This window comes from Pithys albifrons, chromosome 3, assembly GCF_047495875.1.
Source record: "Pithys albifrons albifrons isolate INPA30051 chromosome 3, PitAlb_v1, whole genome shotgun sequence".
Lineage (NCBI taxonomy): Eukaryota > Metazoa > Chordata > Aves > Passeriformes > Thamnophilidae > Pithys > Pithys albifrons.
The window spans coordinates 88,794,184-88,820,595 of record NC_092460.1 but is presented as its reverse complement, the minus strand read 5'-3'; the positions used below and the strand labels follow the sequence as shown (position 1 = coordinate 88,820,595).

Genomic DNA, 26,412 nt, shown 5'->3' with positions numbered 1-26,412 from the left:
GTCACTCTTACCCCATATGAATTGCATCTTTATTTTCATATTGCTCAAACAGTAGATGAAAAAATCTCATTATTTTGACTTTCTGTGTTGATTAGCTGATGAAAAATTATTTTTAAGAATTTCAGATTACAAATCCTATATGCAGATTAATTTTTTCACTTTTCATGGTAAATGGCAATGCATATAATGAAGTGCATTAGAATATTGGTCAGAGGCTTGCTCTGAGCTAAGCACAGTGTGAACATCTTTATGTTTGCTGGCAGTAAACCAGCTTCTCTCTTCTCTCTGTTTTGCACAGTCCTACTAAGCCAATCCTCACTAGAATGAGCACAAAACAAAACGAATAACAGCTTTTGTACATCAACATTAAAATGGGAAGAAGCTTGGGAAAAGGCCTCTGACAGAGAAGAACGCTGATGAGTGCAAAATGCCTGATGGATAAGCACCACCTTCTAAACATAGATCAGCCAGACGTGGAAGTGATTTTCAGAAGAGAAATGCAATCATGGATTACACACCAGCTCATTAGAAACTGTTGCTGAATGCAGCATCCAGAAGACATGCATGAGAAGTCACATTTGGGGAATAAATTAAAAGGGGTGTAGTTGTTGCTAGATAAACATATGTAATATATATGCATTGAAGAAGTTTGTAAATGTCATTTTTTTTATTCAGACAGAAAGCAAAGAGCTTTAAAACCTTTCACAGTAGAGAGGCAGTTAACTCCAGACTATTCCTATCCCAGTAGCCAAGAAGCTGATAGGGCATCTCTCTTTAATTAGCATTTATAGACTCTGAATGTTTCCATCACCTAGTGGAAAAAGCATAACTTTTACTGCTACATTGCTGCACTTCATTTACTTCACTATATAATAAGTTGACTAAAACTGTAAAGCTTCACAATTTTTACTGCATATGTGTTCCAACTAATCTGTCTGTAATGAACTTAAGACTCAAAAATTATTTCTGACCTATATTCTAGTTCTATGAAGCATATACACTATAAGGTATGTTTGACTAAATATCATAATATTATAGTTTCCCAAGATGCATAGAATTGTTTGTATTTGAAGTGACAAAATAAAGGCCCTTGATTTCCTTTTTAATAGGAGAAAGTAATTTACCCCTTAAATGTAACAAACAGCTTCTAACTCCAGGGGCATTTCTGTTCTTTTCCTTGTTTTGCCATATAGCTGCTGAGTGATGCTCTCTGGCCTTTGCCATTTTAGATGGGAGGATTTAATGAGCCCTTCTGGCCTAAGTTTAAACCCAATACAAAAATTAAAAGACTAGTAAGCAAATAAGTATTGCAAATAGCCATGTGAGGGATGGATGCATAGAGGGCTGGGCTGCTGGTGGGGCTGGTGATTCCCTCCACAGGGACTTGGCAGGTCCCAGAGGACACTCTCACTTCCAGGAGCCACTGAGAAGTAAAGCAGGAATACACACAGAGTTTGAAGAAAGCACTCCTAGCAGAAGACCTGGATGCCAAGCACCAGGCCGAGAGCAGCAGAGGGAAGCAGGGAGCCCCCTCCTCTGCTCTGCTCCAGCACCTCCCAGCATGGCACACGTCTGTCCTGGCTCAGGACTGGGCATGAACACATTGCTCCCTTCATGTCTTCTGCCCTCTCCTGTGTACCACAGATGAATCCAGCCCCAAATGAACACTGCAGTCCTAATTTATTCAGGTCTTTTTAAGCCTGATGATTCATTCTTTGGCTTTCGGGGGGAAATGGCTAAAATAATAAATTGCTAATGTTGGTCCCCAGTAATGCAATGTGCTGAAGACATTAGGCAAACATGAGCTAAAACTGCTTTTTAACTATTGGTTGCACAACATAAATTATTCCAGAATTTAGTGCATGAATCTCAGAAAATTTATTTTACTTTTGAATGAAAAATTATTTTTAAGCAAACTGCCAATAAACAAATACAGGGAATTAGATAACTCTTCTGTCTAACTACCAATGCACCAATGTGGATGTCAGCCAAGTAAGAGTATGTGTGAATCTGGCACCATAACAAAAAAAAGAAAAAAATCACTTTTTTAATCCAAAACTGCTCTTGTAGCGGTAGAAATGTAGAAAACTCTCCTGAAATCCTCAAGACCAGTGTTAGATCTGGTCAAAAACTCCACCCGAATCAGGCAACCATAAATATATTCTCAGTACCTGCCATAGACCCAAAGGGGATGGAAGGTAAAAATCAAGTGGTTTACACATGAGGCTGCATAAACTCATTAAGGGCCCTCGTCAGACAGGTTTTTGTCTGCGATTAGTCCAACCACTGTCAGCTGGAAAACGCACATCCTTAAGAGCTGGATGCATTCAGGAGTCGCTGTTAAATGGTGTCTCAGTGAAGCCCATCCTCATGCACTGCTTTTGTTGGCTCACAACCACACTCACACCTCAAAGCCTGTGAAAGGGTTTGCTATCTGGATGTGCTATCGTATCACCATCCTCATTTGCTCCTTGAGTTTACCTCTTCCCCATATTATTACTGCAGTCATGGCACTTTTGCTGTGACAGAAATCACCAAAACAGGGTTTCTCTGTATTATATTATTTTGTTTTGCATCATGGTGATGGTGTAATGTAAAAGGCCTTTCTAAATATACACAAACATTGCACAAAAGTGTCATCACAATATCTCACAACCCTGTCAGGGCAGCTCAGTGAATATGTACCATTTGTACACAGTCAGAAGGAGAGACATACCAGGATGTACTTCATTAAATGTTGATTCAGTAAGAATAGTATGTTTTATCCTTTTAAATGTTACCACTTTCCCATCTCGCTCCATTGTAACTTGTCAATTGTAATTTCTTTTTAAGTCAACAAACTGTAAAGAAAACTGTTGAAATACCTGATTTTCTGTAAAAAGTAATAATAACAATAATTTTTGTTACTTTAAAGTATGCTTGGTATTAAAGTACCTAATAAAGTTCAACAATGAATTTTGTAGCATACTAAAATAAAGTGTGATAGTGCTTTTCTCCATCTCATCTGTGCTAACCACTGCTGTTGTTGGGATTACTGTCCTCCTCCTAAACACAAGCCTGGCCATGGCCTACACATCTGTACCTACACAGATCCCTCAGGTATGTAAAGTCCAAACAAAATCTGATCCCTTAATGAGTGCAGGAATTTCTTTGCATGGGTCAAATTCATAGAATAAACACCTTGTTGGTAAGTCATCTACTCCCTCTCATACCTGACTACCTATATATATATGGGCAACAATATAAGGTTCCTGATTACTTTGCTTTAAAAGTTAGTTTATAGTAAGGGAGAGTGTAAATTATTTATGAGATAATTGTGGTTAAATAGGGAACTGCCGGGTTTGTAAATGCTGAAGTCCTGCTCATTTTTATAGGCAATGCATTTACATTATTTCTAAATAGATTGGAAATCCCAAACAAGTGGTTTGGAGGACACAGGAAAGCTCAGAATTTGGTTCCCCCCTAATTTCACTCCATGAAGGTACCCTGGAGCCATCAGGGGCTGTCATAGATGTGCTTCATCCCAGAGCTTACATCAACAGGAGGTAAGTACTTTCCTGTCAGAGACGCTGGATTTGCCTCCATGCTGCTGATGCAGCAGTATCTGCATTTGGAGATGATCTAGAAATGATTGTGACTGGGGTCTAATTATGCCCAAGCTCATGGCTCTGACACATTTCGATCGGAGTAACGGATCAGCTTCCCTCACACCATCCATCTTTCCCTGTTCTGGGTAGGAAAATGTAATGCTGGGCCCAGGAGCTTTGTCCGTTTTCACTATGCCAGTCTGATGTCCTTCAAACATTTAAAAGTTTTAGTAGTTTCATGTGGTTCTCTGAGGATTTGAAATGGAATAAAATCTAGAAAATTTAAAATAAATAAAAAAAACACGCCAGATTTGTCCTGACTAGTTTACACATTGAAAAGACAGCCATATGTTGAATAGGTTCTGAGATAGTGCCAGAAAGCAACTTTTTTTCCCCGTGTGCTGAAGTCTAGAGGTTTACACATTCCTCCTTTCCAAGGAACTCAGCACAGAAGGGAATGGCTTTGCCTGCTGTCGGAGTAGCTGGCAGTACCTGCACACATAGCCATGCCTGCAACCATTCCACCTTGATCTGTGATCCTCATTGGCTTACATTAATATTTTGACAAGAGGCTTTCACAGAAAGCCCAGAATTCTGCAGAAGTAGAGTATGTAGTTCAAAAATCCAAGCTCTTCCCTTTCCATCAAGTAACATTAATGCCATGGTGCTGAGTACACAAAGCCGAGGCTTGCAGTGATCAGATACTGCCATGACACCTTCTATTACCCATCTGTCTCTCTGAAATTTTTGCTTAGTGTTACCTTATACTGCCTCCTGAAATGCCTTTTGCATTTTAAAAAAGTAAAGTGATATATCCCCCCTTTCTTCCAGAGAGCCCCACAGTGAGCAGTTACACAGCTTCTCCACTTCACAGAGTGACGAGGGAGGTATTGCCTGTGCAAGAGACAAATTTCTGGGGAAAAAGTAGAAGCAGACACATTGTGCTCATCAACTCCCAGGAGGAGTTAGGGCCCCTAATTGCCTACGAGACACTACAAAGCTCCTCTCCTTTTGAAATGGTTCCAAAAGTTGCTTCAAAGCACTTCCTGAGATCAGCCGTGTGAGACCAGGCTCCAATTTTGAACATCAGCTGTCACCCGGGAAAACAGCCTGGGAGTGAAGATGCTCCAAAAGGCTGGGATCTGGGGCTGAATTTACCTCCACAATTTAAATTAGTATAACAATATGGATTATTACCCTTGATTTTGTCAAGTGCAAGTTAGCTTTATATCAGCCTAAGATAGCTATGAGAATTAATAAGGAAAATTATTTATGTATTATTGTTAATAATTTCTTAGGGGCAAAATTAAATAAAGATTGTCAAAATCCTACATGCTAGACTGAAGTCTCTTTGATATGATTACCACGTATTTTAAAAAATGTGTCCAGAGTTTAACAACAGAAGATGCTCTAGATTATCAGTTACATCACCCGTTACACACACTCAGGATTTCCCTGTCAGGCCTTAGCACAGAAAGGTGGGAGTTTGCTCTGCCATAACAAAGACCAGGCATCTCATCACTTTGACAACTCTCTAACATGGCCTTCTGACAAGATACCAGGCAAAACTCTGGAATGTCAGCACAAATGTCACGCTTACACGTGTGCAATTAGCTCTTTTATCCTCCTTTATCTGACTTAATGCCAACACAATTAATAATGAACTAGGTGGGAGACATCTAAGTCAGAAAAAGAAAATTAGGTCTCCTGTCTATTTGCTTCAATTTTTCCCACCCATTGTTAAAAAGAAATTAGTTAAAGTGTCACTGGAATATTCTGAGGCTCAATTAAGTGCCTGCTGTATTTGTTGAGTTTCTCAAATGGCATATGAAAGTATTACTGAAAGATATTATGCTCCTCAGGCCATGCACTGAGATGGTTGGTGGCAACAAAGTGAGGGAGTTTTCTAGAAGAGGTTGTAGGCTACAAGATGCTATATCTGTCATCAAGAAAGGCCCTGGTTTAGCCAGTATAGCTGAATTTTATGTATCCTTGAGAAGGATAAGGAATAAAATAATTCAGGAATTCTGAAATAACTTTCTGCTTAATACATGCCATCATTGTCTGTGAGTAATTTTTTTAATTTTTATTTTATCTGCTTGAATAATATGAAATTTCTCATTTACAGGTTTTAATTAATTTTGCTTTAAGTAATGTGAAAATTCTTCAGACACGAGATGCCTTGGGGATGCCGAAGGTAATGGAGGGGCTTTCCTAGAGCATCGCCAGGCACGATGGATATTGCACATATCTGTGCTGCCATCTAATGGCTGGCCAGCCACTCCGGGGGTCGGTACTCCGCAGTTAACTTACAAGCAGATTTGCATCTGCTTTCATACAGATCAAGGTAACAAACCCAGTGCACACATAACCACCTGTGTCTCCCAGACACAGGGCAAAAACGAAGAGGTGAAACCATCAGTGTATTAACCCACACGGGACAGAGTTTGAGAGTTTCTACATTTTTATTTGGATTTCTGGAGACTGGAGAGAATAAGCTTCATCTCTGTAAGTGTGGATGAGAACTTATGTTTAACATTTTAATAGCATTTTTTAGAGCTATGGAGATCAACACTTCCTAGGGACAGGCTTCTGCATTTCCCTGATAGGATAGACACTAATTTCTATTTAACCCTTAAGGGCTCAGAGAATCACAGAATGGTTTGGATTCAAAGGGACCTTAAATATCATCTAGTTCCAACCCTCCTGCCATGGGCAGCAACACCTTCCACTAGATCAGGTTTCTCCAAGCCCCATCCAATCTGGCATTGAACACTCCCAGGGATGGGGCATCCACAAGTTCTCTGGGCAACCTGTTCCACTGTCTCTCACCAATTTCTTCCTAATATCTGATCTAAACCTGCTCTCTCTGTTTGAAATCATTGCCCCTTGTCCCGTCACTACATGGCTTTGTACAAAGTTCCTCTCCAACCCTCTTGTCAGCCCCCTTTAGGTACTGGAAGGTGCTCAAAGGCCTCCCTGGAGCCTCCTCTTCTCCAGGCTGAACAGCCCCAACTCTCAGCCTGTCTTCATAGGAGAAGTGCTCCATCCCTCTCTGATCATCCTTATGGCCCTCCTCTGGACTCATTCCTCAGGTCCACAGCTTTCTTGTGCTGAGAACCCCAGAGCTGGATATAGTGCTCCAGGTTGGGTCTCAGTGTGCAGCAGAGGGGCAGCATCACCTTCCTCAACCTGCTGCCGATGCTGCTTTTGATGCAGCCTGGGATATGTTTGGCTTTCTGGGCTGCAAGTGCACATTGCTGGCTCATGTCCAGCTTTTCTCCCACCAGTCCCCCCAAGTCCTTCTACACAGGCTGCTGTCAATCCCTTCACCCCCCAGCCTATACTGACATGGGGGTTGCCCCAACCCAGGTGCAGGAATCTGCACTCACCTGTGTTCAAACTCATGCGTTTCCCATGGACCCACTTCTTGAGCTTCTCCATATCTGTCCCTATGCCATGGTGTCCCTCAGATGTGTCACCTGCACCGCCCAGTGTGGTGTCATCTGCAGACCCACTCACAGCTCCACCATGAGCTGGGCAGGCCACCTACTGTCAAAGCTCCAAGTGGTGTTTGGGGGCATGAAATGGAGGGATAGAACAGCAGAAGTAGGGAGCATCAGAAACAATGGAAAAGTTAGGCAGCTTAAGTCAAAGCCCTGCACCAGAAGGCAACCACAATTAGTAAACGTTCATCCAAATTACTCTTTTTGAAAGAGCAGAGGTTAATGAAGTTACTGAAATAATGACTGAGACATTATTAAATATAGTTGATTAGCTATGGTCATGCAATAGGAGACTCATGAGCATCTTAAAAGGTGACAGACCATGGAAAAGTGATGGTCCCTTCAGGGACAGGACTTCAGATTTAGGCCATTCTAGATAGCTTTTGCTCTGAGAAATGCTAAAATGCTGAAGTCTGATTATGGATTACCAGGCTGAAGGCTGGAAGTGGCTAAAATCTCTAATCCCCGAGGAAGAATGCAGGGACTCTAGAAACCATTAACACATTGACCATGAGAAAAAGTGTGCTGTGTGAGGGTGCAGCAAGACCCAGGCTGTGGCACCCATACCAGTAACCATGAGCTGTTCCTCCCTGGTGAGGCTATGCAGCCTCCCACAGTCCCAAAGGGATGACCCCAGGCCCCTGCCACTCCGTGCTAACTCCAAGGGAGTCTGGAGAACAGGAATCAGCAGCAGAACCATCTTGCTCAAGCACCACCTGAGGAAGGAAAAGGCTGAGGCTATGGCAAATCCCAGAAAAGTGAACTGGAAAAAGGCCAAAGCCAATACCGGGGTTTGGACAGGATTTCTACCGAGAAGCTCCCAAAAGAATAAGAAAAGTATCACCACACACGTGTGCCATCCATTTCATACCAAGGAACCCAACAGTCGTCTCCGAGGTTTTAGACAATGGGCCTCCAAAATGAGCTTGCAAAATAACATGTCATCACATGTATGTGAGCCAACTTAAATAAGGACCCTGCCTGCTGCTTTTGCCAGACAGGAGATGTTGTTTGGTGTCGGGCTGCAAGGAACTACCACGTCAGGCAATATTTTGGTTTGCCAGTCAGTCATCATTGGACTGTGTTTCTGCTCTCACAGGGAGACCACACCTCCAGCTGTCACCAAATAAAACTTGCACTTACATATTCCTTCCCCATTTTAGTACTTCTCTACCCTTACAGGTTACTCCACAGTGTCAAAGCAAAATATTAATAATATCTGTATTCAGAACCCATAAGAAGTCACAAGCACACCACATTTTACTGTTTTTCAGTACCAGGTTTATTTTTTTCATTTTTACAAGAATTAGAAGGATGAAGAGGCTGGGCTAAAATTTTCAAGACTGGAAAACACAGGGAAGCATCTCAAAATCTGAGATTCATGGCTGAGAGGCCCGGAGTCACAGAATTGCAGGAACATTCCTGTTGGAGGGGCTTTGGGAGGCTCCATATGGTCAGGGCACTATCCATTCTGATCTTACAAACATCAGTGGTGAACAGTACACAGTGTTTCTCAGCAGACTGCTCCAATGCTTAATTATCTCACAAATAAGTCAATAATTAAGTAAATATCAACCAGGAGATGCTGACACATGATATCAGAGCAGCTGCTATTTTTGTAGCTGTGGTCTTAAGGGAAACCAATCTTCTTACGGAATGTTTTTAACTCTTAGGCATGTGCACATAGGGATTATTTAATGTATTTATAGTGTTAACTTGTCATTGGTACTGAGTTGTATTCTTGCTGTAGTTGGAAGGCATGTATTTCACCTGAGCTTGACCATCCTGCCTACAAGAACTAAGACAGAAAGCTTTATTACTGTGTTCTAAAGTAATAAAGGTATGTAGACCAACAGAGAAATTACTGGTCTGTAGCCCTCACATTTATACCTGTGCTCTCTGCAGAATTCCCCAGCCAGGAAAAGTCAGGTTGAGCTACCATGTGGCTACCAGACCCGCGCCTGCAGCAGTAAATTAAACAACTCTGCCAGCAGGCAGCACCTCCATTTCACCTTGTGTAAAAACATCAGGTTTTGTGAAACCTGTTCTGTTTTGCAGGGGTAGATTGGAAGATTTGCAACAGGTTATCAGTGAAAACTGAAACACGTTGTTATGCAAAGCTGCTGTTGAAACCCTGAATGGAGTGAAAGAAGCGAAGCACAAGTTCCTCATGTTTATGCAACTTGGTGAATACAGGAGCACACGTGGTTTTGTGGTGTAGAAATCAGTGTCACACTCAGTGGTGTCTGTTTCCAGACCATGAATTCTGTTTATCTAGGACCCTTCTCTGCTGCTGGGGGAAGTCTTCCCAGACCCTGGGAAAATACTCAAAATCTGGAGACAATTGTTCAGGTGTTACATCATCAGCCCCTGTTTCTTAACAGGATTCAAGCAATCTCTTGAAGGTAATCAGTTGTCTTTCCCATTTCTCTGATTTTCCCTTCCCACTATCTCCCTTCTACATTCCCTTCCCACTATCTCCCTTCTACAAGAATATTGCCAATTATCCCATTTTTTTAATTGAGAGTTTTTGATAACTAGTGTTATTCTGAAAGCCCAAGTAATTTATTTTGAACTTCTCAATAAAAAGATATGGATGTATTATACTTGGGTTTTTGCATTTTCTTGGTTTTGTTGTAGTGGGATTTTTTCAATACTAACACTGTCTTCTCTCAGACATGATGAAATGCAGGAAAATATGGACATCACGTATCCTAAAGTTTTTGAAGCCAGAAGGCAAACAGAAAGTACTGAAAGCTCAACTGCACTTAAAACTCATTATTTTTAAACCTATCTCATGCTACTTTGTTGTCTGATTCAGTGTATTTTAATGCCCAATACTGCAGTAATGAGCTAAAAAGAGCACTCTTTCAGAGGTGCGGAAAAGAACATGCCAGCCAGATGTCGTCCCAGGCCAGAAAATGAAGCTGCACACAGTACGGAGAACAGGCTCGGTCTGAGCTGCCTGGAGCAGCGACTGCTGGGCACGGTGCCAGAAAATAACAGCCTGAAGCAGAAGTTTTCCCAGTTCTCACTCCTGTTCCCTCCTTCTTTTAGCATGTTTCTGTGTTAGGATTTTTATAGATGAGGCGTTTGATCCACAGTCCAGCACTCAGCTTGTTGTCTTTCCTTTGTCTTGTCCTCTCCCCGAGATGCCAGATGGTTATTATCAACAAGAGACCTTTAAAGCATAGGGATTTATTGAACACAACAGGAAGTGAAGGGAAATGACTTTCCAAAAGGTCAAGGGAGAAGAAGTATTTATGAAGACAGGGTATTTCAGAGCCCCTGTACAGCCCAGACCAAGATTAATATCTTGCAGATTGTGTTAGCTAGATGAGAAGCCCAGTGATACCTGCAAGCCCTCAAATCCCATCAATGTCAAGTGAAGGCCCAGTCAAAGACACTGCTATACTACAGTTTTGTAAAGATTTGGGGTCCTCTTTACCAGACAGAAGCAGAGAAAATTGCCTCCTGGTCTCAGGCCTCCATCAGCTTCATCAAAGCATGAGTCTCAGCCATAATTTTGCTGGGCTGTCCAACATGCTAAAATCCCAGATGAATCGCTGAGAATGCAGTGTCATGGCTGGCTCAGGGCAATCTAAGCATGAGCTGCTGTCAGAGGAGCAGGCCTACCCTCCCCTGCCTGCTCCCACCACCTCTCCAGGTGTCAGTATTGGTCCTTGTCTATCTGCACACTCAGCTGCATCACTGAACTTGTTCAACCCACTCGGTGGCTGCATGATAATCAGTGCCAAAATGCATTGAGGAGCACCAACATGAGGACTGAAAGGGAAGCCTGCAGTGGATTGACCTATTTTGTTCAAGCAACGTACACCATGACTGTGTGAAGAGTAAGTCTGGTGCATCCTGAGCCCATGGCGACACTTACTGTGCATAGTCTGAGCAACTCACCCAGCACCTGAGTGCGTGGTCCAACCCGCCCACAGATATCAGATGTGAAGGACACGCACTGTGAAGTCCATCTCTGTTTGACCACTAAGACTACTAAATGTGCACACCAGGATCTCTCATTTATCTACAGGAAGGGCAGCTGCTCCTAGGACAACACCACCTCCACCTATGACTCTGCCTGCAGCTTCCCAAACTTCCCATCTTTAGATGACTCTGTCTATTCTCAGGACAGTACTGAAAGCAATGTGCTGTGGCATCAGGTGAGTCAGGCACAGAGTCAGCTGTAAATGCCACCTAAGACAGGGAAGAGAGATGTCAGAGGTTTTTAATCTGACAACAAAGCATTCCATACACTTGGAAGTTGAAGTTACTCAGACAAATATGACAAAAATGTGTAAGTAGGAGGGTCCTTCATTGCTAGCACATAGCAAGCTGCCTCTATTTGAAGTTTTGAATCAAGATTTTCAGCAAAGCAACATTTGGCCTTGATGAAGGCATTTCTGAGTACAGTGGCATGTGCTCAGACTGTGTATTGCTGCACGTAAAACCCAGCCAGCCCTGCCAGACAGGCTTTAACAAATCTTCCTGCTGCTGTTCAAGGAGGGCTTGCCCCTGGCTCTTCCCTCTGCCTCCCTGCCAGGGGTTGCTGAGCCCATCATGGGGCTCACAGAAGGGAGTTTGCCACTTACATGTAAAAAGTCATGTGACTGTTAGAAACTGGCAATTAGGATGAGTATACAGAGTTATCCAGTGACTCCTCTGAGACCATTAACATCAGCAGAGGAGTTAGGAAGGAGGGGAAGAATCACAAAGTTAGGAAGGAGGAGTCATGACTTGGGAAAAGCAACTTAAACTGAAGTAAGGGGACTAACTGGAGTTCATTTACCAGCACCATCCAAACAGCTCACAAATTGATCTGGCTTTCAGCTGACACAAGATATGAATGTAGTGTAATTAACCATTATATGACTGAAAAAGTACTTCCAAGTTCTATCAGGTTTTGTATGAAAAATAAATCCATTTTTAGTTGAAAATTCCTGACAAAGAAAGAGTTGCAGATTCATGGTTGATGTTGTTTGCCATGGCAAGTTATTCATATACAGATGCTAGTGAAATTACCCAAAGAAGGCAGGAGAAGCAAACAACCTTTGGCTAAATGTGAAGTATGTGCATTGCACCGAGCACTACCCTTCCCTCCATGTGTTCTGCATTCCCTCAGTTTCCATTTTATCACAGCTTGATTGAACTCAAGGTTCATGAGAAACATGAGAGTGAGCCCCAGCAAAAGGATATTTTCCCTTTGTTTTCCTGTGTCGTATACACGCAGGAGCAGTGAAAACAATGAGCAGCCAAGCTGCACCCTTTTGCTCTGCACAACTTCCTGAAATTTCTCCTGAGCCAGATAAACGGGGCTACAGCAAAACACGGGTCAAGGTTAAAATGGCATCTGCTGGTGTGCTGCAGAATTTGGGAACAGTCACATTTCACACCATCTGCTTCTTTACGATAAATCACTTTGTAACCCAGGTGTATAATAAGGTGTAGAGGGGAAATTTAAGATGAATGCCCTTCTAGCTTTTTACTAGTCACAATAGAAGACTTGTTTTGAACTAAGGAAGGACAAAAAACACTAAAATCTGCACGGGAAATGGCCCAGAACTGCACAGGATTTGGAGGAAGGGCTTCCAGTGCTGCGGGCAGAGGTCTGGCTGTGGACTGGCAGAGCAGGCGCTTTGTCGCTGCCCTGGAGCAGCCGCCGACCTTCACCCAGCGCAGTGCCTGTGCCAGCCGGCCCCGCCAGCCCGACCGACCCGCTCGGATTAACCAGTTCAAACCGGGCATTGGAATTAAGCCGCAGGAACTTTCCTGGAGGGGATTAGCGAGTCCCCGCGGTGCCCGCCCTGACCTGACAGTAGCTCTGAGGGCATCCCTGGCATTGCAGCTGCAGCCAACAGCTGAGAAGGGGTCACGTCTTCATCTGGCACCAGCCAAACTCGCGGCAGACAGCACAGTGCTCTGCAGGGAGCGCTGCCAACTGGAGGTTTCCATTCCCACCCCAGCTGTCACTGCCCTGCCTGAGGTCACCACATCGCTGCTGCTCACTTCTCCAGCTGCCCACCAAATAAGCAAAAACAGGGAGCTCTGTGATGGGATGGGGGAAGTCCAAGCTCTGTCGAGCATCAAGGACAACCTGCCCACAGAGGCCCAGAGGGAGCTGCGACACCCTTGAAGTCCCCAAATCTGTTTTCATTTCAAACCAGTTTTAGAGTCTGGACCAGTCTGGGATTTGTAAGCATTTCATGTGGTCTGCACTACCCACTGTGCCTCACAGGAGACGACAATTGCTGCCACGAGTGGTTTACAGTCTCAGAGCGACTGCAGATGCCCAAAGACCAGGGCACAGCCTGCTCGCTTCTTTCTTTCTGTGGCTCTTCCCAAGGCTCACCAGATCACTTGGTGGTTCCTGCATCCCTTCCCTGCCTTGAGGCAACATCAGTTTCTCTGTTCCATCTTCACTGGCTTCACAGGCTTTCTCTGCAGTCTGGAGCAGCTCTGTGAAACTCAGAGCTGTGCAAAGATGCAGGAAATGTCCTGCTGGCTGCTGCCACCACCCAGGATGAGGGGTGACCGTCTGTGAAGTCAGCCAAGTGGAAGGTGGTGGTGGCAACATCCAGAAGGAAGCCTGGGGAAGGGGGGAACCTACATACTACCAAACCTTACAGCATCTTTGCTGAGGACACCTTGTTTCCTGTTTGTGTCCTGCTCTCATCGGTGTGCACAATTCCACAAACTAAAAGTTGGAGGTTTTTTCAGGTGAACCTTGGGTAATTGAGACCACAGTTTCAAGAGTATCATTTGCCCGGACCAGGACTGTACCTGTAGACTGATGACCACTCTGTGTGCACACACAGGCACACTGCAGCCTGCTGACTCATCACTCCTCTGTAGCTGCCATGCACATTAGTGCACACTAGGAAAAAAACCCCAGCATTGAAGAAAAGGTGTTTAATAGAGGAATATTGCACACAAAATAATGTTTGGGGTCATCTAAGAAAGACAGACAGGATGGCAGGCAGGTAAAACATGTACAGCATAGTCCGTATTACCCTCTTGTGATGTTTAGCAATTTACAAAGATACCAAACCAATGCCAGATTCAGACTGTCTCTCCAGGAACTGACACGTTACAAACCACAAGCTAAAAAATCAAACACAATGGCCTCACCTTCTTGATAAAAACAGTGCAAGTGGTTTCTTTATATCTAATCCACTGATAAGAGAGGAGATACGTGGTCTGGGACAGCAGAGCTGGAAACTGTTTCACAGAAAGTAATATAATCCAAAGTCCTATTATTTTTAACTTGTTCAGCCCTGCCCCCTCATGAAGCGGGCATTTCAGCACGCAGCACTTCTGTAAATTGAATGCCTTCTTAAATGCAAACAAGAAAAGCCACGCATAAGTCTCTCAAGACTCCAGATAAGATTTGCAGCTGGTATAAATAAGCAAAATGTCCCCAGAAGAATTGCTCTGTTCCTCCCTCTCCTGCTGCTGCAATCTCTGAACTTGACCCTACATTTTGATGTTCCCACAAGCAGTGGAGTGCAGCACCAAGCACGTTGCTGCAATCCCCTCTCCCTCCCACCTCAGCCTGCCCCTGCCATGCTGTAGCTCGAGCCCTGGCCCTTCCCCAGGGACACTGGAGTGTCAAGCAGGCTGGAGGCAAAAAGAGACAGGGAGTGTCTGGCCAGGGCGGGAAGGGAGTTCCTGTCATTTCCTCTGTGATTATTTCAAGATTTTTTCAGCAAAAGTCTTTACAGGATGGGTTGGGCTGTTTTATCAGGGCCAGATTTTGGCAGACCAGTTTTCAGGGAGGTCCTTTTCACCCTGCAGCCCTCAGCCAGAGCCTGCAGACCTCACCTCTCCAAATCCAGCACAGTCTGGCCCATCTGATGGGCAGATTTAGTCCTGCTGAGGGAGGCAGGAGAGACTGACAACCCCCCCCTGCAGGAGGACAGGCTTTTGATTTCATTTAAGAAATAGCACTTAGACCTTAACTGGTGACAAGCAGTCCTGATGGTCCAAACATAAACCTCCAGGTAACTTGCTTGACATGGGCAAGCTTAATCCTTCATAAACAAGGAGAACACTTGAGGCTTTCCAACCAGACTTTTCAATCCCAATCTCCCTCTTTTTGGCCTCACATTTTAAGCAGAACAACAGCCAGCAAAGTGAGCAGGAAACAACAGCTCCTTCCTGCTGTGCAGCCCCAGCTATTCACGGGAGCTTGCCTGCTCTGGGGCCGGACTTGGGTATCAGCCAGCACTGATCAGCAGCCCCGGCTGAATCACAGGCTCATACAATAGTGTGTGTTGGGAGGGACACACTAGGTCATCTAGTCCAACTTACTGTCACTCTCATGTTGCTATTAAAGCTAAGTAAAAGACTGGGAGAGAGATTATCCCAGCTGAATCCCAGTAAATGGCAGCAGAGTAGTAGCTCTGTGGCAGATGAGACAGATTCATGCTTTTCTGTTCAATCATTTCTAAATTCTCTACATTGGACATGCGTTCACATTTTCTGGACATTTTGTGACACATGGCAACAGTGTCCAGAGGGAGACTGGTGACAAGTGGTGTCCCTCAGGGGTCTGTACTGGGACCAGTGCTAATCATTATCTTCATTAATAACATAGTGAGATTGAGTGCATTCTCAGCAAGTTTGCAGATGACACCAAGCTGAGTGGTGCTGTTGTTATGCCTGAGAGATGGGATGGCATCCAGAGGGATCTGGACAAGCTCAAGTAATGGGCCCATGGGAACCTCATGAGGTTCAACGAAGACAAGTGCAGCGTCCTTTAGCTGGCTTGGGGCAACCCCCATGTCAATACAGACTGAGGGATGAAGGGATTGACAGCAGCCTGTGCAGAAGGACTTGGGGGAACTGGTGGGAGAAAAGCTGGACATGAGCCAGCAATGTGCATTTGCAGCCCAGAAAGCCAAACTTATCCTGGGCTGCATCAAAAGCAGCATCGGCAGAAGATCAAAGGAGGTGACTCTCCCCTCTACTCCACCCTGGTGAGACCCACTCTGTGTCCAGCTCTGGGGTCCTCAGCACAGGAAAGACAAGGACCTGTTGGAGCAGGTTCAGAGGAGGGCCATAAAGATCATCAGCAGCTCTCCTATGAGGACACACTGAGAGAGTTAGGGTTGTTCAGCCTGGAGAAGAGAAGGCTTTGGGAAGACCTTATTGTGGTCTTTCAGTACCTAAAGGGGGCTTTTAAGAAAGATGGGGACAGACTTTTTAGCAGGGCCTGTTGTGATAGGACAAGGGGTGATAGTTTTAAACTAAAGGAGGGTAAATTTAGACTAGATACTGGGAAGAAATTTTTTAGAATGAGGGTGATGAAACTTTGGAATAGGTTGCCCAGAGAAGTTGTAGATGTCCCACCACTGGAAGTGTTCAAGGCCGGGTAGGAGCAACCTGGTCTGGTGGAAGGTGTCCCTGCCCATAGAGGGGGGGTTGGAACTATATGATTTTTAAGGTCCCTTCCAACCTAAACCATTCTATGATTCTATGAGACAGTATCTGTTAGGAGAAGGGAAGGTGCTGTGCCAAAGATTGAGGCCAACTGAGAGCTTTTCTTTGAAGAGAAATAGAATAATAAAGCAATTAAATCAGAAGGGAACCAACTATGTTCAAACAGAAAAAAAATATTGAGAGAACTCAGACTGCAGTGGATTAGAGGTTTAGTCAGCATGAGGGAGGGAGGATGGAGGGATGACATAGAGTGACAGGATTATAGCGCAGAAGAGGCTTTTAACATCTACACAAATTTTACTGAACATATGCATCAAATTCCCTGTGTAAGATACTTAAAACCATGTGTCCTGAGTGAGGAGGAGAGAGTTGAGCCACAGCCCTTCCCCTTCTCCATGCTCTAGCTTTTGGAGTCCCATTGTTACATTATACAGCTTTGCCGGATGCTCTTTATCTTGGCTCTTACAACACATGAGCACATGAGAGAGCAGTATTGGGCACTTGGTATTTTCTGGGCTTTCCCCTGCACAAGCATGTTGTTTGTGAGGATGCCAAAACTCCTCCTCCCATTTTGTCCATAATCCACTACCTGAAGGGCCTGGCTCTCTGCCTGGGCAGCTGCAAAGACTTAGCCCAACTGAGGTTCAGCACACAGGGAGGGAGTGCAGAGAAGACTTCTTTTTTTGCCATACAGTCCACTCAAAATTCAAGAAACTCTTAAAAGCCCTAGTACAAGTGTTGAAATTAACTGTAAGGTCAGTGCTGCCTGTGGCAATCTTGATTTCACTGATGCAGATTTGCATCACTTCAAAAGAGCCCCCGAGACGCCCATTTCTTTATTTTTGCCTGAGGATGGGATGCACTGGTACTCACAGCATTTAAGTATTTGTTTAGACTAAAGCATTTTAGGAAGTAATTTCCTATTCATCTTTGTATCATTGGTCATTATCTTTCACAATGCTTGCAAGAGTTGTAACGAATATTGGCCTTGAGAACTTCTGAAGTATCCAAATATTCAGAAGCTGCAGAAAAAAAATAAAATTCTAAGGCACTCCCTGCTGAAAAGAGAGGTTTTCTAAATAACTTCTATATTATTCTTAAAACCATACCTGAAAAGGACCTCAGAAAGTATCCCAGGCCACCATTTTCCCCAAGACAGGTCAGCTATGCTCTCCAGATATGTTAGCCTCTTACTCAGTTCCAGCAAGGATAATTACTTGCTGATGACCAAGCCAGAAAGTATTTCTCTCTGGACAAAGCAGTGGATTATTTATTTCTTGCCCTGTTACTGATTATTTTTAGTGATTCTCATGTTTCATTTTCAGAGCTGACAGGAATTGGTTTGAGGTGAACTGAATGATTTCTGCATACAAAGGGGTTCAATTTCATGTCTGGCAGGAAGCGATATAAACTGGAAAAGGAAACCTACTTGCAAGTAGAGGGAAATACAACCTTTGCTGCTTCTTCCATGGTCTTCTTCAATACTCATCAACACGGACACCTCCATCCGCTTGTTGGCCCTCTGGGGCTGATGCAAAATCTGCTCCATGGTCTGTCCCTTTGCTAACACAGCATGACATTAAGTCAGGGCACTCTTGTTCCCCTCCTGGAGTTTTCCCAGGCTAATACCAATACAAACCTGGCTCTGAGGATCATTCCCATTATTAACACCCAGAATAAAAGAAAGGGAAGATGTACCAGACAATGCACAAGATGGGGAGACGTGCACGTCCTTGTACTGTCACAGAAAAAGTCTCTATAGCGTTATCACTCCTACTTGCCATTCTCCTGGTGAGTCCATCCACCCTGACACAATTAATCTGCAAACAGCAAACAAACCTCTCTCTAGTAGTCTGGCCCTTTACAGGAAATAAACAATGACACAATTAGTCAGTAGTATCTCATAGAAGTCATGCTAATTGCTTTTCATGAAGCTCCAGGCTTCCTTATCAAACCTGCCAGGCTGAAGTAGCTGAAAGTCTATAAAACAGTAAATAATTACCTTTGAAAATCTCTGTTCTGCATCTCCTGGTGCCTCTTTTGCCCACAACAGGGAATGGTTGAGCAAGGACTTCTGTGGGAAATGTTTGCTCATTGTGCTACCCTGATGTGCCCTTCAAGTCAATTTAACACTTCCAAAAAAATTAAGCATGTAAAAAATATTCAAGAGAGCAGGGGCTGGAAGTGCTGGGGACACCCCTCCAATAGGGCTCTGGCCATGGCAGGAGTGAGGGCTGCCATGGCAAGGGAGCAGCAACCAGCCCCCCAACCCCAGAGGAACTAGGTAGGCTTTTTTGTACCACCTCTGCTTACTTTTTCTCCTTTGCTGGAAGGTGCCAAGGGCTGACATTTGGGTGAGAAGTCCTGTCTGAAGCAATCACTGCTCTCCAATCCATTGCCGTCGAGTCCTGTGAGGGAACACTACTAAACGCTTCCCTTCCTGAGAAACATCTGCTTTCTCCTGCTCCCCTCTGTGGTTTAATTAAAGAATTTCAGAAATTTCTGCTCAGCAGCTTCACTCTGTAGGAACTCCCCAGGCTCCAAGATTTTGCCTTAGGAGTACAGGCTGAGTATCAGGGCCTACCCCTCATTTATTTTTACCAGCCTAAACATGCTTTAAACCACTAAACCTCCTTAACATTCTTAGCAAACCCAGCTCTTTCAAGACTATACTGGTACTTTATCGTTCCAATCACCTTGTTTTCTGATAGGGCCCCAGTGCTTGCAAGAATGTTTTTTTACACAAGAGATGCTGGTCTGCAGCAGATTTCTTAGTCCTGACTCCAAACAGCCCCTGCAGAGGTACAGAAGCAGGAGGTAGATGGGGGTTTGAACCTGGCAAAGAGTTGATGTGTTTCCATGCACATCTGCAGCCACAGGTACCGCGATCCTTCCATCCTGCCAGCCCGTGTGGGTCAGTAGTGGTGGGTTTATCATACAGAGTAAAGCTGATACATGCTTAACGAGTGACCTTCCTCGGTCACTGACACCTGGTTCACAGCTTGTCTCCATGGAGACAGGACAGCAAATCTCTACAGGAGGTCCTACTCCCTTTGGAAAGGTTTCCCTTCCCTTCCAGAAGCTGATCTGTATCTTGGGACTCCGGCAGGAACCAGCACTGGAGGGTAACTCTGATGTGTCTGGGTATTGATACCACTCCTGCAATGGCCACTCTGCTCCCTCACACCTCCCCCTCTGCTACCACACTACGCCAAAGTCAGGAGTAGGAGACACCCTTCTCCTGTGCAGCAGCAGAGCATCCATGAACACCAACGAGATCTGAATCCCCTGGGGCAGGAGGAAAGCCAAGGCAGCTGCAGTGCCTGTCCCTTCAAGGTTTCACTCATGCTCCATGTATATAAATTAAAATTATTAAAGTAAATTAAACTTGTCTGAAACCATTCTCTGGCAGAGAAAGGGCCACACCCTTACTATTGAAGTCTCAGCCTCCAAAGCTGTGTGGCTTCACCCAGGCTGCCCACTGGGAGGGGGGCTTGGCACATGCTAATGCTCAAATGTTAGCTCAGCCTCATCGGGGCGACCATCTTTGCCTCAGGCCAAAACCAGACTGGGAATCACTGTGCTGGTAGAGATGGATTAGCTCCACTCCACAAAAAAGGCTCCCTGATGGTATTTAGGTTGACGCAGGACATTTGTCTCACCCAAATTTACCCCCTGCTGGACTGCGCTGCTTACAAGATGAGGTTTGACCCTGAATTCAGTGGCCCTGTTAGTTCACTGTCCTTAACAAAGAGAAAAGACATCTATGGATGTATGTTATTTGTGGATTTCTCAGAACAATCTGGGTCTTAAAAAAAATCCAAGCTAATCAATCGGTATAACCAAACTTGCCTTTCCCATAGATACTGCACCACCTGGAGCTCTCCACATTTGGGACAGAAGAGGTTTGCAGCTGACCTATAAAGTATATTACTAACTTGAACTTGTTCTGCTTCTCCAGAAACCAGTGTCTGGGAATGCAGACCTGCCACAGCAGGTCCGAGAGTGACCCATGGTGCCTTGTGTTCCTCCCAATCTCTGCTCCGTTCTGTAGGCAGCTCCCCACATGTGGGACTTCTCTTTCAGAAGAGGGAAGACCAGCCCAACAGAAAGCAGTGACCCACTAGGAAAGGCTGTTTTTAATTGAGGCATGATTAATCCTTTCAAATAAGTTACAAGTATTGGTTGATGTGTCTTCTAACAAAATCCTCTAAACAAACTATTTCTCTTTTATTTCAAATGGTAACACATATTCAAAGTAGTGAAAGCTGAGAAACTAAAATACTTAAGCTTAACATTGGGTTGAATTATTAAATATATTGATAGTTATTTAACCAGTTACTATAAATCTCAAAAGAAGTGCTTTAAAAGCATGAAAATAAAAATTAGTCCAAGAATGTAAGAAGGGCTGTCTTCACTGTTTTCTGTACAGCATACTTTAATATTAAAAAGATGCAGCCATATCAGTATTAAGCATCCTTTCTGTATATTAGTGACTACACAGGTATAAAGATGAAGGGAATTAAGGTCACCAAAAAGGCACAAGTTGTCTCCACACAGCTTTCTGTCCCATGTGCTAATTGTGCTTTGCATAGGGCTGAGACGCTTTTCTGAGAAACTTCTGAGGAAACTTATTTTAATAACAAGTTTTATTTTTAATAAGGATGCTAAAAAGTTTGTTTAATGCTATGGGCAGGCAAAGTGATGGCATGAAATCTGAGAAAAAAATATATACATATATATACACACACCAAATACCCCCTGGTACTACAGAGGGAGCAGAGGAGTGATTTTCAGTAGGATTTGGGCAACCCCCCCAATTATTAAAAGAAGTACCAAATGACTAACACTGACTCACTCTTTTGGCATGATGTAGGTAGGTTTCCTACTGGTATTTATAGTTGTGTTCTGATCTGGTTATAACATGTTATCGGTAAACTTGTTTGAAAAGTGTTAGCCTGGGGTCCAATAGTTCTGTTGTGCCAATCAGTGTCCTATAAAACATGTTATTTTCCCCTTTTCTCCCATAACTCAAAATTCAGCCACCAGTTTTCCTTCTGCAGTCCTCCATTATCCTCACAGTCCCTATAATTTAACTTGCTAGCACTAGTGGAGTTCAATTTACAGGTTTCTTTTCCTGTTACCTGTGGGGTCCCGTCTCTTCATGGCTTCTTGCCCCAGGAGGGGCCTCTTCCTTATCCTGGTTGGGAACAAGAACCCTTGTGAGACACAGAGACAGAGTCCTGTTTTGTCTTGCAAATTCACAACCCCAGAACCAACTTTCAGAACACTTTGTTTGGAAGGAAAAGCTTTAGCCTGCATTTATAAAAGTGGTCAAGTTCTTCAGGAGCTACTTTTGTGCCTCATTTTTTTAAAAGGAATTAGGTGTTTACACAATTTTTAGGCTCTGTGGCCCTCATCTAACATGAAGGAGCAGCTGTTTTGGCATTATAGGATAACCAACATGCTTAAGGAGATTTAATAGACAGCAATGGTAGGGTTTTGCTTCATCTGAAAGAGCATAGTAAAGTATTTATTTGAGAAATAATTCATTGATTAAAACAGAGATAAATATAGGGGATTATATGTTTAAGTACAATACTATACAGAGAATTCCATATGAACAGAATACAGAAAAAGGGCACCAGAGCTGTGCCTAGATTTAGGGGAACTGGATGCTGTGATCTGCATGGTATGTAGCCAGAGCACCTCCCTTTTGACCAGCATGCCTGGGCTTCCTTCCCGGGGGAGCCAGGAGAGAGGGAGGGGAACATTTAGTGCATACACATCTCATTTATTGTTGTGATTAAAAAAATACAAGATGGAAAGTGGTTAAGGTGAATAAGGGAAAAAACAATGGCAGGTGAATAAGGGAAAAAACAATGAAATGGAAAACAAGCCAATTGCAAATGGCAGATTTGGAAGAGCAGAGAGAGGTGACACCTTAAACTCACCTACAAAATCTCTGTCAATAGGTAGTGGTGAGATTTAGGATCCAAAACAACACTGGATGGTTAAGTGGGTAATGGGGATGTTTGCCATTTTTTAGACAGGATTGAAAAATTGCTGGAGATATAAATCACTATCCCTCAGAGCCCAGTCCCTCACTAAATGCTCAAAGGTAGAATTCAGGATTTTTATTTGTCCTCTAAGATGCTTCTTAAACCTTTTCCTGAAGCAGCTGACCCTGGCTGCTCTAAAACCAAAACACTGCAATCCCACGGGCTGGGCTGCATTTTAATCTCCATTTGAGATTACAGAAATGCCTGTGAATTTCTGAACAAATCATGATCCAATATTTAAGTTAAACAAAATTCCAGATAAAAAGGCAGGAAGAACAGCCTGTTTTCTGTCAAAAAGCATGGTGGGCTACAGCATCAGGGGATATCATCCTGTTGGATACAGATGTCAGACACAGAGGTGGAAACCTTGTCTTTTTATCTGCACAAAGCCCATTTAGCCATAACACATCTTTGAATGAAAAAAGGCCTATTTGCTCTGCCACAGAAGGGGCAAACAGGATTCATGGACTGATGGATGGAATTAAGCATCATGGCTTCAAATAGGTGTTTTTCTGTGTTTGGGAATCAGTTTCAAGGTCATGTTGCAACTGGCACTGTCACAGAAGAGAAAGCTCATTCCAACAGCAGGGAAGGCAGTATCTGTCTCTTGGCAGCAGATAAACCAAGAAAATGTTGATACAAGGCAATGACATACTGTCTTCCTGAACATGCAGATGAATCTACACAATAATTGGATATCAAAAGTGCAGTGCTGTTATCAGGACTCCTTGGTGCCACCGTTTTAGAAATTTAAGTGGAATTAAGGTGATGTAGCCATAGAGATGAAAGGTCAGGGCAAAATGTATTGACAGTAAAAAATGTCTAGTAGATTGTGGGCAATTTCAGCTGAGTCACTTGGACAATAATGGAGTAAAAATCCCAGCATTGTGAAGAGCAATCCCACCTACATATTTTGGAACTATTCCAGTTTGCTTAGCACTTTTCACAAGGCTTTTAGCAGGGATGCCCTTTTAACATTTTGCTACATGGTTTGTCTGCTTTTGCAGCTCCAGTCAGTTCCCACACCACAAATTTTAAGTCTCAGATCTTACATTTATGCTACAGTTTGTTTTCCTGTGTTTTTCATGCAAGATTTAATAATTATGGTGATATTTAATACTGTAAGAATCTGCATGAGAGAAATTCAAGTCTTTACAACTTGCTGCACAGAGTCCTATTACTTCTACAGTTTATAAACTTATTTCCTATCACTCCTTGTTCTACTGCCCAGAAGGTAAAACACTATGGTTAATTTAAAACTTTTGCCTTACTGCATGCTAACTTGCATCATTTGAGAAGGTCTAGCTATATGTGTTGCTGCCTGCTGAGTCCTGCCATAAATTAACTCACTATCGTATGTCTGACCTTATTAATCCATGTGTCTTGTTTACATTCTGTCGGAGAACAGGTCTCATGTAAAGCCTTTCTAACTCAATAGTCTGTCAGATGAGAATAATTTGATCCTCATCTTGGAAACAGAACCGCCATGTAAATTAGATCTACCTGGTTACTAATGAAATGATAACAAATGTTGGCATGCAGTTTTTCGTCTTTTCTTTTTGACAATAAATGTAATAGAAAAATAAGCTTTTAGGTAATTGCTTTTACTCACAGTGGACTAGAGTATGAGAAAGAGCCTAACTTTTTTTTAAGCAAGCTGTTAGAAATCCAGCCTTGTGTTACAAAACGAGGTAGCTCTATTTCACCTAGTTTTACAGTAACTGAAATGATTTCTTTCTCCTCTCCTGTCCTGTATGACAAGAGAAAGTTACAGCTGTTTAGAAGGCTGTATTTCCATTCTTTGTTCAATTTAAACTCTTCTCAAAGTCTTGTTACTGAATGTAGCATTGTGACAGTACGATCCCAGCAGAAGAGGTGACACAGTACTGGGCAGCTTTGTTGGAGCTCAGATAGCAAATTGCGAAGTTCCTCTAAGCCTCCTCAGTTGCTCAGAAGCACAGAGACACTACATTTTATGATATTCTATTTCCCAGGAATCCTAATAAAAGACCCTTGGTGCTGACAGCACTGAATGTAGGTAAGATCCAACATACTTCACAACTAGGCACTCCCTTCCTGGTCTTGCTTGGGGACCCTGCAGTTTTCAGGGATCAGGGCAAACAATCTGCCAGAGGTCATCTTCAGTCTCATGGTTCATGATTTGATGGAGTTGAAGCTGGAGCAGAGCCTTCCAGAGCATACCCTCAGCCTTAGAGTGAGGCCCTTACGCAGCACAGTGGGCAAAAGCACCACTTACCACACCATGGATGGGTGAGGCCAACACCTGCATGCAACCCAACCCCTTGTGGACTCATGCTGTAAATCAGATCAGTGTTGGGCCTCTCTGGCTTTAAAGACTCCCATCACCCTGCCCCACTGTTCTGGTCTTCAGTGCAGTTTGTAAGAAACTGCTTAAATCCAGCCACAAGTACACGGTGCCCCATGGCATGGAAACCAGCAAGGAGGAACAGAGAACAAGGCAAGAAGTCTGTAGGCTGGTATTGCCACCAAAGTTGCCACATCATCACATTGCAGGATGAGTTCTGTTCTGCCAGATAGTTCCCTGAAGCGCCCAAGGCGTGAGACACTCTGTGATCCACCCCTCCACAAACAGCATGGACATCTTGCTACTTGTACTTTCCCTGTACTCAGAGTTCTGGGGCTGGGGAATTTAACATTTCAGTGTGAGAATGCTGGTGGGGCAAATTCAGCTTTCCTTTCGCTCCATCTGATATTTTAGATTGAAAGGGTTTGGAAAGATTGTCCTTCTAACCATACTGAACAGTCCAGGGTGACAAAAGGGTGGAGAAAATGTAAGTAACAAACAGAAATTTTCTCATAGGATTTCTTACTTTCATCCTACTTTGAAGCCTCCCCAGTAAATAATTCTTGCATCCACACAGTGCCAGGGTATTTCAAAAAGACAAGCTGAAGTTTTTCCTTATGCAATGGAATTGAACCCCCTTTTTTGAATACACTTAATCAATGAATTGTGATATCTTACCATATGCATCGACCAGATATTCCCCAAGGTGTATATATCAGAAATAGGAAAGAAGAACATCACACCACCAGCAAATCACTTTAGGTTTGTGCCTCACTCTGAAGCACATGTTGAAAGTATTACTGTAAGACAGACGATCCTGGGAAGAAAAGCAACATCCTAAGGGTACATGGCAACAGACTCCTTTTTTTATACCAACATAAGAGTTTGGACAAATCCAGGCTGAAGTGTTCAAAGGTTTGCAAGATTGGAGTAATCTATCAGATGAACAGGGCCAAGACACCTCCATTTCTGTAGTTAACCCCATCCTGGAAGAAAGAGGTTAATATATCACCTGGCTTCCTTGGAGATAACTAATCCCCAAAAGACCTCGTTCAGCTTGGTTGAGGAGGGGCTAACAAATGAAGACATAAACTCCCACATGTGGCTGCACAGTGGGATGTCTTAATTACTCTGCTTCTCCACACCCTCCTATGCAGAAAAGTGTTCACAACGTGAGCGCAGGGACCAACGAACTCCACGTGTCACTGCATTTATCTTGTTTAGGAGATTGAAAAGCTGACAGTAAATGAAGCAGATATTCCAGATGTTCAACAATTTCCTGTTCCACATGAAAAGTCACCTTCCAGGTGCTGACTCCATACTGCCTTTCCTACATAATGCTTGCCAACTGTGCTCCTGTTAGCAGGCACCTGTTGGCATGACACCTTATTTTCTTGACTGTTGCTGTATGCAGGGACTTCTAGGAACACTAGCGATTTCAGACCAGGCTTAAAAACGGTTTGTGCTGCCAGAATCAG

At 43.6% G+C, this 26,412-nt stretch overlaps 1 protein-coding gene across 3 annotated transcripts in view; it reads left to right on the top strand.

Annotated features, from left to right (window-relative positions):
* LHFPL3 (LHFPL tetraspan subfamily member 3) overlaps positions 1-2,955 on the top strand; it is a 250,906-nt gene extending 247,951 nt beyond the window's left edge. For all 3 annotated transcript variants that reach the window (XM_071552665.1, XM_071552668.1, XM_071552667.1), the window contains one exon: positions 299-2,955. In XM_071552665.1, the coding sequence (XP_071408766.1) occupies positions 299-327 (29 nt within the window). In that variant the 3' untranslated portion in view covers positions 328-2,955. The remainder of the gene's footprint in view (positions 1-298) is intronic.
* Positions 2,956-26,412: the final 23,457 nt, after the last annotated feature.